Here is a 12,092-nt window from a genome sequence, read left to right as displayed (position 1 = left end):
TTATTTATTTTTTATTAGTGAAGTTCAACTAAAAAAATATATATATTTAATAGATATTTGAAATTTTGTCTTTGAACTATTCATTCATAGCCTCATCCTATTTCTATATATTGGGCAGCTTATTGTTGTTCTTAATCTGTATATTCATCATTTATCATATCTATTATATATATTTTTCTAGTTTTCTATTTTTTCTTTGTTTTAATTTTTATATAGCTAAATAGTTGTGGTTGTTGTTTTAACTGCATTTAACCCCATAGAGAATAGAGAGGTAAGAAGGGTAAGAGGGATCCAAGCATGATTACAACCTGAAGGAAAAGAACAGGTGAACACAGCCGTGGTGTTATAAGAGAATGTGAGATGACCTGGGGGCAGGATGGAGCTGAGGCCCCCAAAGCAGTGTGATTGGGGACCATGTCAAGAAGTCCTGTTCTTCAAAGACAGGAAAAAAGTCAAAAATTTGTTGCAGATAGAGGTGACAGAAGATTTCAAAAGTGGGACTTAGATACTGGTTGTTATGGAACTTACATTATTACCTAGGAAGAAGAAAAAAAACCTGGTTTAGATTACAAACAGGTAATTTCATCATTAACTAGGATCATCCCCTCACAGGGTATGTTCCAAAGAACAAGATCCTCAAACATAATCATTTTTGAGCTTACTTTTCTTTTTTTTTTATCATTCATACATATTTTTTTATTTTACTTTATTTTTTTTACATCTTTATTGGAGTATAATTGCTTTACAATGGTGTGTTAGTTTCTGCTTTATAACAAAGTGAATCAGTTATACATAAACATATGTTCCCATATCTCTTCCCTCTTGTGTCTCCCTCCCTCCCACCCTCCCTATCCCACCCCTCCAGGCAGTCACAAAGCACCGAGCTGATCTCCCAGTGCTATGCGGCTGCTTCCCACTAGCTATCTACCTTATGTTTGGTAGTGTACATATGTCCATGCCTCTCTCTCGCTTTGTCACAGCTTACCCTTCCTGCTCCCCATATCCTCAAGTCCATTCTCTAGTAGGTCTTTGTCTTTATTCCTGTCTTACCCCTAGGTTCTTCATGACATTTTTTTCCTTAAGTTCCGTATATATGTGTTAGCATACTGTATTTGTCTTTCTCTTTCTGACTTACTTCACTCTGTATGACAGACTCTAGGTCTATCCACCTCATTACAAATAGCTCAATTTCGTTTCTTTTTATGGCTGAGTAATATTCCATTTGAAAAAATGAAAGCATTTCCACTAAGATAAGGAACAAGACAAGCTTGCCCTCTCTCACCACTCTTATTCAACATAGTTTTAGAAGTTTTAGCCACAGCAATCAGAGAAGAAAAGGAAATAAAAGGAATCCAAATCGGAAAAGAAGAAGTAATGCTGTCACTGTTTGCAGATGACATGATACTATACATAGAGAATCCTAAAGATGCTACCAGAAAACTACTAGAGCTAATCAATGAAGTTGAGCTTATTTTTCATTATCTTCTTCTCCTATATCAATAATGTTCCTTTAAAATTCTCCAGCAGTGACAGAGCCATGAGATTTCATGTATTCATCTCCCCTTATCAATGTCATTTTACTCATTTAGACATCACATTCTTGAATTACAGCATTTTTGTGTTATGTCCTTATTAAGAAATTCAGGTCTGTGTATTTTATTAGAAAGAGAAAAAAATGTAGAGAAAATAAATGAAAAATAAATTGAAATCCGTGATGGTAAAAACTTTAAATATGCATTTCATTCCCAGGTATACAAACTGCCAATTAGGTTAAAAATATTGTTTCCTCCTAAATTCAAATGGATCACTGACATATTTTGAAATGTTTATGGCTTATGTTCACAATATTGACCATAAATCATACCTATACTAATATATTTGAAACATAATTGCTATTAAGTTTGAGAGGCAAAATGCAAAAGAAAAATGGAAACTACAATATTACTCATCTGTTATGCTTTCTGCTAAAGTATAGGAGGAATATTTGCACAGGAAATGTGACAGCTCTACCACTACCTGTGATTTAGAGACTATCCATCAGATTTTCCAAAAGTATTTATTTTAGTAATGGGCAAATACATGGACAGACAGAAATCAAATATTAAACGTTTAAAATACCTACTTCATTTCTTTCACAATGGTACTTTTTCCAGATTCTCCTCCTCCTGCAACAGAAAGATGGGGGTGTTATCAACTGATACACCAAGTTCATATAGATATTAAAACCTGTGACTATCACTTTCTTGTGGGTAAATCTTTTACAGACACCTCTCCAATGTAAAGAAGGAGAGTAATCTGGCAAGTTTTGAAAGGTATTATTAGTTGTCTACTTTCAATGATAGTAGCAACCCCTCTGTTTTGATATTAGATTCAGATATAGGTCTGGCTCCAAGGTAGAGAGTATTTTCTAAAACAAGAAGTGTATACCATCAGGAAAAAATTCTATTGCATTCGAACATAATTTGGAACGCTTCTATCTCCTGTGTTTGCAACTCTCCCCCAAAATGGTCCCAACTTCATAGTCTCTAGATCACACTCATTCTCCCAGAATGTCTCCTCCTATATCCTATTTGATTAAACAGCAAGGAAAATAAAAACCTGAGACAATAATCTTTTATTTCCAGAAGAGTTCAAAGACTATTTTGATTGAAGGATGGGCTCTTGTTTTTGTCATGTTTACCTTGTTATACAGGCACTTTCTCTTTGATTTAAGCATAGGAAAGTTGTTAATAATACTAAGCAAACCTAAAGAGCATGTGGGATAACAGTGATATAGGAATGTCTCAAAATAGATTACACATTCCTGGGGGAGGGGCGGGGTGGTGGTAATGTCATAGAGAACCAGTTGCATTTATCTGGGACATCTATTTAGTTGATGATATGCAATGTACAACTTTATTTTGGTATAGTTGGCAAACATGTAGAAGGATACAAAATTCACATGATTTAAAAAATTTAAAACATGAACCTTTAATGAAAAGATCAGTGATTATTTCAGGCTATGCCTCAAGGCCTTTTGAGCATATTTCTTGAGTCTCCTTTACCTTTAAGGCATATTTATTTGGGAAGTGAAAACCAAGAAGTACTGAAATAAAGTGTGATGACTTAGATTTGAGGATTTGGCTCTGTGCTTGTATGTGTGCTTGTGTGTGTGTGCGTGTGTACGTACGTGTGTGCGTGTGTGAGAGAGATCTTCAGTAAATCCTTTAACCTCTTAGTTTCCTCATCTATAAACTGAGAATACTTACCTCAAGATTATTAGAAGACCATGATGACATAATACACATGAAATCGTTTGCAAACTACAACACAAAATAAAACATAAAGTGATGTTATTTGAGAATCAAGGTCATAAGAAACATTGCAGTGTTTTGTAAAACAGAACAGTCTGAAGACACCCTACATGTATTACACAAATGATGTGGGAGCAACTGAATGTCCATGTGGAAAAAGAACATTGACTCTGAAATGACAACAAACCAAAATTAATTTGAAGTGATTTGTAAGGATAAATGCAATGGAACTCAGGAGAATTCATATAAGGATGTTCAAAATGATTAATAGAATAAAAATGGCAACTGTATGAAAAGAGACTAAAAAGGAATATGACTCTTGAGAGTGAAAATGATGAGAGAATTTGATTAAAACTACTATAATATGTAGGGTATGCATAGACCATAAAAACAATCTTTCAATTTTTTTACTCATCTATGAGTCCTAAACATGTAAGGGATGTGGGTGGGGAAGGAGCAAATTCAGGCAACTTTTTTTTTTATTGAAGTATAGTTGATTTACAGTGTTGTGTTAATTATTTTTGTAGAACAAAGTGACTCATTTATATATACACACACACACACACACATATATACACACACACTTCCTTTTACATATTCTTTTCCATTATGGTTTATCACAGGATACTGAATATAGTTCCCTGTGCTATATGGTAGGACCTTGTTGTTTATCCATTCTAAATATAATAGTTTGCATCTGCTAATCCCAAACTCCCAATCCATCCCTCTCCCACCTCCATCCCCTTGGCAGCCACCAGTCTGTTCCCTATGTCCCTGATTCTGTTTCTGTTTCATAGATAGGTTCATTTGTGTCGTATTTTAGATTCCACACATAAGTGATATCATATGGTATTTGTCTTTCTCTTTCTGACTTACTTCACTTAGTATGATCATCTCTAGTTGCATCCATGTTGCTGCAAATGGCATTATTTCATTCTCTTTTATGGCTGAGTAATATCCATTGTATATATGTGCCACATCTTCTTTATCCATTCATCTGTCGATGGACAGTTAGGCTGTTTCCATGTCTTGGCTACTGTGAACAGTGCTGCTATGAACAGAGGGGTGCATGTATCTTTTGGAATTAGAGTTTTGTCTGAATATATGCCCAGGAATGGGATTGCTGGATCATATGGTAATTCTATTTTTAGTTTTCCGAGGAACCTGCATGCTGTTTTCCACCGTGGCTGCACCAACTACACCTACAGTGTAGAAGGGCTCCCTTTTCTCCACACCCTCTCCAGCATTTGTTATTTGTAGACTTTTTAGTGATGTCAGGCAATTTCTTGAAGTTTGGATGTTCTGGTTTTATAGATGGGAGAAAATCAGGGAGTCACCAAGAATTGGTAAAACCTGATAATACAAATGTGTTCATAAAAGTTTTATATAGAATCACTAAACTCTAAAGCATTGAGGAAAACTCAGTGTTTTATAATTGATATGAAATCATATCTTTTAAAATGTATCCTCAGGTTATAATTACCATTCATCAATGAAATATGTGAAATATGTGAATATCATTGAAATATGATATTGACCAAGGACCTGATATAACATGCCAATGAGTAAATTTTTAGTCTTATACTAATTTCTGTATCCTTAAGAGAAGCAAAGGCCTTGAAATATTATATTGTGAAATTGGGTTACAGGACATCTTCAAAGTCTGTATGCTTGTTAATTTTGGACAAATTTCAAAGTAGCACAACTAAGGCAATTTAAAGAATTTCCAGGAGAAACCCAAATTCAGGAAAACTAATTAACAGACATAAACATATCCCTTACCAGCATGGCAATCAACTGCCTTGTTTTACCAAAACTAGTATGACTTTATTTAATTAATTAATTAATTAATTAATTTTTGGCTGTGTTGGGTCTTCGTTTCTGTGCGAGGGCTTTCTCTAGTTGTGGCAAGGGGGGGCCACTCTTCATCGCGATGCATGGGCTTCTCACTATCGCGGCCTCTCTTGTTGTGGAGCACAGGCTCCAGATGCGCAGGCTCAGTAGTTGTGGCTCACGGGCCTAGTTGCTCCGTGGCATGTGGGATCTTCCCAGACCAGGGCTCAAACCCGTGTCCCCTGCATTAGCAGACAGATTCTCAACCACTGCACCACCAGGGAAGCCCCTAGTATGATTTTATGAAAGCAAAAATAATATGACTTCTGGTAACCCTGAATCTCAGAATTTTATTCAAATTATATGAAAATCCATATTGAATCAGAGGACCCTGACTACCCTATTTAAACTTTTAACCCCACTATCACCCATTATCTTCCTTTCCTTACCCCACTTTTTTCCTAGTACTTACCTCATTCTACAAAGTTACAAATTATTCACATGTTGTTTTTAACTTTTCCCGTCTGTCTTCCAAAACTGCAAGGTAGATTCAACAAGGGCAGGGAAATTAGCCTGTTTTGTTCACTTACATATCTGAAGCACCTAGAACAGTGCATAATAGTAGAATCTCAATGAAATAAATACGTTCTTTAAACTCATATTGAATGCTTGAAAAATAAAATTTTGTCCCCTGTGTTTCGTATCAGTTTCTTCACATAGAATCATTTCTGCCTGACTCCATGTTTTCTTAAGCTGTGATGAACAGATATAACGACCCCTCAATCTAATTATACTTCACAGCAAATTTTTTTTTCTTAGGCATATTTAAATATGTCCAGTTTCTGCACTTATCTGAAAGAGCTGCCCACCTTACAGGATATTTAGGGAATCAGAACGGTGAAGCTATGGAAAATAAGATTTTATTGCCAGTGATGATTTATCGATTCCTCCTCTTGGGTAAACTTCCAGCATACTTGGCTTCTTGGTTTTAGGCTAGTGTGGTCCACACCACACAGTGTGAAATTCGGCAACAAAGTTGATAAATGCAAAATCAGTCTCAGCAATTTGCTAATCTTTTTTCATAGACTTTTAAAGTAATCAAACAGGAATTCACAGATTGGGCATAACTGTTTCATTTAACAGAGGCTGCCATGTCCAAGAATGAAACATTTGAGATTAAAATGAAAATCATATTAAAATATCACCTCATGTTTTTGGAAGACAACTGGCTATATTATTTTGAGTGGCTGAGCGTTATTTGTTTGTGACAGTGACAAGAGTAAATCAAGGAGCTTTGCACAGTATCTTGGTTTGCTGGCTTTATATAATTTGCTATTTTGCTCCAGGCTGTGCATCACTTTGAAAGAAAAGTTGGCCAATAAGATTATAAAACTGGTAGTTTTTTAAAAAACTCCAACAGTAGAAGTGGACATTAGAAATTGTAGCATCATCCTACACAGCTGAAAGATTTGTAGAATATCTTCTCTAAATATATGTTTTCAATTTTTCTGTATGGAAAATTTCAGAGTTATGGCGAAGTGGGAGGAAAACCAATAGGCCCAATAGGAATTCCGGTACTTGTCCATTCAGGTGTATTTAATACTGCATTTTCTTCAACTAGAGTGGAAATATTGGGGAAAACACTTTGGAGAAAATGTGAGAATGAGAAAAGAATGTCTCATTTCTGACTATCAATTACATTTCCTTACATAATGCTATAATATCTATGATTTCTACAATGAAGTAAAAAGAATTTAGATAATTTTCATTTAATTTCAGTTATCTACCATGAGAATAATATAAAAAGTGTGTAAAGAATTTTCCAGAATTGTACCAGCATATGTATCATGGACAAATACAGTATCAATTAAGAACCACTATTGGACACACACAAAATTTTTAAATAATCACAACCAAATTTCATTATATTAACTCTGTATTATTTAGTCAAAAATTTATTACAAATTTGGAAAAAAAGTGATTTTTAGACTGAGAGAGTTAATATACATTTAAAATGGTCTTTTATACTCCATAAATATGGCCAGTTGGTAATCATACTGATGACACTAAGACCTGGCAAGTTTCCAGAATTATTTCTGACACTAGTGGGTATGGTATTATCCAAAGATTGTTGGTAACTAATCTTTCATGATGTGTGTCAAATAATCACTTTTGAAAAATAGTATGTACTCATCAATGAAACTCCGTATGAAACATTAATATTTTCTTTTGGAGAACTTTAAAAAAAGGCACCTGGATCATTTCTTCCTCTATATGGTGACTTCAGTCTTCCATATCAAGGTCCAGTATAGTCAACTACAACATTAACCAGAAAATTCCTGAAGAAAAGCCCATCTGTCCAAAATCTCATCTATTATTTGGAACCCCACTGCAAAGTTAATAAATTATTGAGTACCATTCTCACAATGTTTCTACGTCTTAGTTCACAATAATCATTCCATTCTTGTAAGATTAGACCGTGTTAGAGAGCCAAATATAGACATAACAATAGCGTGTTTACACAGGCCAAGGGCATCCTGAAATAATCTCTTCCTTCCTATTTGTGGTCATCAGTAAGGGGTCAAGGGGCATCAAGGGAATTTTAACGAGATATGCATTTATTTCTTAGAAGTAGAAAGTGTTTCAAATAATTAAATATTTAAATTTATACTTAATTCATACTTTGATACAAATTATTTTATTCTTAATAGGTATAAATTAGAGATTTTATTCCACATTTTCATTTGCAAATACCAAAAAATTTTTAAAGCTACATGATATTTATACCTGTAACTGAATTTCACCTGAACACGCTTGAGGCCTGCTCACTCATTTCATACAACTTGTTAAAACAGGCAAAATGAAAATAAACTGTGACTTATAATCAATCATGCAGAAGCTTTTTTGTAGGTGGTCTTAAAATCACATAATTGTGCAGAAGAATGAAACGTTAGAAATCAACCAGCTGTGCACTTATCTTCCTTCTATGCATGAGAAAAATGAGTCTAGTAGAGATTATGATACTCATCCAAAGTCCCAGACCTACTTTAAAACAAAGAGATTAAGTCTCCTGACTCGCATATTAATGCTATAATGTTGCTTTCTTTTTTAAAAAAATTATTTTATTTATTTATTTTTGGCTGTGTTGGGTCTTCACTGCTGCACGTGGGCTTTCTCTAGTTGTGGCGAGCAGGGACTAGTCTTCGTTGTGGTGAGCAGGGACTAGTCTTCGTTGTGGTGCGTGGGCTTCTCATTGCAGTGGCTTCTCTTGTTGCGGAGCACGGGCTCTAGGCATGTGGGCTTCAGTAGTTGTGACATGTGGGCTCAGTAGTTGTGGCTTGCAGGCTCTAGAATGCAGGCTCAGTAGTTGTGGTGCATGGGCTTAGTTGCTCCACAACATGTGGGATCTTCCTGGACCAGGGCTCGAACCCATGTCCCCTGCATCGGCAGGTGGATTCTTAACCACTGCGCCACCAGGAAAGCACTGTTGCTTTCTTTTTTGGTAGGCACTGGTAATGTCAATATCAAAATGATGTCAAGACATAAGTTATTTTAAAATCACTTATTTTAAGTTAATATGGAAGAAGTGAACTTTCATAGACATATGGGTTTGCAGTGTCTGCTTGTCATCTGTTGGTGGACTGTTGGCGTAAAAGATTTTTAGGGTAACCCTTTTTGAAGTGACTTGATTTTATTACACTCACTATTCCTCTTTCTCATTGAGCAACAACAAACTTACCTGTCTCTTTCACATTACAACCCTTCAAATAGGCTAGACGGGGTAGAACAATGTAATAAGCAAACTCATGCTTTCGAATTAAATAAAAGTGAGCGTGTACTCATTGCTGACTTTGGGTGTCTTGATCAAAATTAATTTCTGAGAGTATCCTCTTTCATAAAATTGACTTATTAATATCTACCTCTTAGGGTTTGGGTAGATTAACATATAAAGTACCTGGTGCATACTCTAACTTACAGTGAGCTCTCAACATTCTCTATTATTTTAAGCATGCCCCACCTTTTTTCCAAGAGACTTTTCAAGTATAATATGTTCCACTCCTTTAACCCTTCCTCATGGAACATGAGTTTTAGATTCCTTACCCTCTGAACCACACTCCATGCAAGAGCCGATGTCCTTTTGAAACACTGTCCTACTGAAAATGGTGCCATAGATATCAGGTGATTTTATTGAGAGCACTGATATTTTGATGTAGTAAGATAGGGGTGCAACATAGGACTCCCTCAATCCTGGTACTTATTTCTAAATAGAACATTTTTTTTAATAGAGACCATGATTAGTTTGTCTCTTTTCTTCTTCTTTTCTTTTTTGTTTTTTGGTTTTTTTTGGTAGCTTTACTACTTTTCTTTTTACATGTATTGAGCTTGTAGCAGTTAATTTGTTGCTACTCTTTTCACATCACCTCTTAGCAAACAGATTCTCCCACATACTACATGTGTATACTGTATGACTATAGTTGATTTTGAGCCTCAGTTGAAGATATCTGTTAAATTCCATTTTGCTCATTTGGGCCAAGCATTTCTGCTAGTTGAGATCACTTGGAATATTGATTTTCCTGTCACTATATCCTTCCAAATTCTGAATCTTACTCAAGTGTGAAATGTTGCCTTATCTATCTTTACCCAAATCCCTGATAAGAGCATTGAAGAGGAGAAGGTCAAGGGCAGGAAGCTGTCAGGCTCATTCATTATCATAAGTCCTTGTTCACTGTCTGTAGTTAATGATGCTAAATGTTCCCCATTAAATATGACAATTACTGCAGGTTTTTGTACATACTATTTATCCTGTTTAAGGAATTGCCTTCTATTCCTAGTGTGATAAAAATTTTTATCTGGAATGGATAAAAAGAAGTTTATTTTGTGTGCGCATGCATACATGCACGCATGTGTGTATCTCCTGTCATAAGCATGATCTTTCTCCTTTGATAATGTGAATATATTAATCTTCTAATAGTATTTCAACAAGGCATTCTTGAGATAACACCTTTCCCACCTCTGGCTCTTTTTTTTTTTTTTTGGTACATTTTATACATTGTTGGAATCAGTTTGCGAATATTTTGGTTTGGTTTATGGATCTCTGTTTGTCAAGGAGATTGGCCAAATTTTGTTGTCAAGCTTATCAAATAATGCATTGAGAAGAATTTCCTTAAAAAGTTTATGTGATTTTAAAGTGATATGCTCATGAGATATCACATAGAATTCATTTGTAAGGAAATGTACATGAATTTACATATACATTTGTATATTTTCTTTTGCCAAAAAAATGCACTTATTTTTCCCAAATTTTAATTTTAATAATCTTATAAACCTATGGAAATTTGAGAAAATAATACATTAGAAACCTATATTTTATACCTTTTATACCCTTCACCTTACCACTTTGTCATTTGTCTTGTTTCATATATATATATATATATATATATAAATTTATATATATATATATATATATAAATTTACACGTGTGTGTATGTATATAGATATATATATACACATATTTATGCTTTGATTTGCTGAACCTCTTGAAAGCAATCAGACACTTCACCCATAATACTTCAGAATGCATCTCGTAAGAATAGGCCATTTTCCCAGAAAACCAGAATACTATTTTCACGATTGAGATGTATAAATCCAAAATGTTATCTAATATATACTCCATATTCAAATTTATCTGATTGTTCCAAAATATGTTTTTCATGCATTTCATGTGACTTGGCCCCAAGATCCAATCAACGCTTACACTTTTCCTTTGGATATTATGCTATAATATTTAAACTCTTAATTTAGAATATTTCCCTTGTTATATTGTTGTTGTTATTTTGTTTTCATGACATTGGCATTTTTCTAAAGCCTAGGACAATTTATTATAAAATGTCCAATATTCTATATTTGATGGTTAGATCCAATGTAAATATTTTAACATAAATATGATGTAAGTAATATTGTCTTTTTGTAATGAATCACATCAGTAGTCATATGGTGTCAGATATATTTCTATTACTATTAGTATGTCCAAGTACCTATTTCTGTAATACAGTAATGATAAGCATTATGAAACTATAAAATATGTCATCACCCAAACAAGCATATTCCATTTGTGAGAAAGAATGTTGTGGCTGTGTAATCTTTTCTTTCTAATGCAATTTTATTTAAATACTTTCAGTTTTATAGTTGTTCTAAAAATATCTGATAATATTATATTTAAAACATTATTTATGTAAGCCTTCTTAGATTTTGAAGTATTTTAACAGATATGTGATCTTTAGTATCTTTTTAATATACTTCTTAGGCTAAAAAAGGGGGAGAAAACCCTGAAATATAGCATTCTGTGATTTTTTTTCCCACACAGGCCTGCTTTAAATAGAAACATCGATGATAGATAGATAGAAACATGGATTGATAGAATTTATCTAAATGTTCCTTAATTGTGGGAGTGTTTATGCACACACATTTTTATAAATTAATGCTTCAGAAAAAGGCCTTGGTTAATTATACAGTGTGTAAAGTTTGGCCTTTACACACTGTATATCTGGGAAAGGGAGAACAGAGGATTGAATATATCAAATTGACAGCTCTCACTTGAGTTTATCCCTCCTGCTTTCCAGACCCATATATTCATCTAATAGATATCTCAACTTGATTGTTCTAGAAACATTACAAATTTGAATGTCTCAAATTATCACTCCTTTCATTTCTTCCCTAACCTAAACTTTGTCCTCTCTTTCACATACTGATGAATAAAATAATCACTATTCCCAATTCTGCTCTTAATCATTCCTCTTATTAAACAATCACAGGCAGTCAAGTCACTAAGTTCTATTGATTTTTGTCTCTTAATGTCCTTCAAATCTCACTTTCAAACTTAGAATTTCTGCCTTAATTTACAACCTCATCAAGTGTTTGCAAGGAAGTGACAATTTCCTAAATGGCCTACCTACCTTAACCACCCTC

General features: G+C 34.2%; 1 protein-coding gene across 1 annotated transcript in view; it reads right to left on the bottom strand.

Annotated features, from left to right (window-relative positions):
* GNAT3 (G protein subunit alpha transducin 3) overlaps positions 1 to 12,092 on the bottom strand; it is a gene marked incomplete at its 3' end in the record, with an annotated part of 59,084 nt that overhangs the window by 33,446 nt on the left and 13,546 nt on the right. The window contains 2 exon segments of the mRNA XM_081244415.1: positions 309 to 432; positions 2,123 to 2,165. Of these exon segments, the coding sequence (XP_081100541.1) occupies positions 309 to 432; positions 2,123 to 2,165 (167 nt within the window).

The sequence above is a fragment of the Mesoplodon bidens genome, assembly GCF_964165515.1.
Source record: "Mesoplodon bidens genome assembly, chromosome: 9".
Taxonomy (NCBI): domain Eukaryota; kingdom Metazoa; phylum Chordata; class Mammalia; order Artiodactyla; family Ziphiidae; genus Mesoplodon; species Mesoplodon bidens.
Note: the sequence above shows the minus strand (reverse complement) of the source record. Positions and strands in the feature narration are given on the sequence as shown.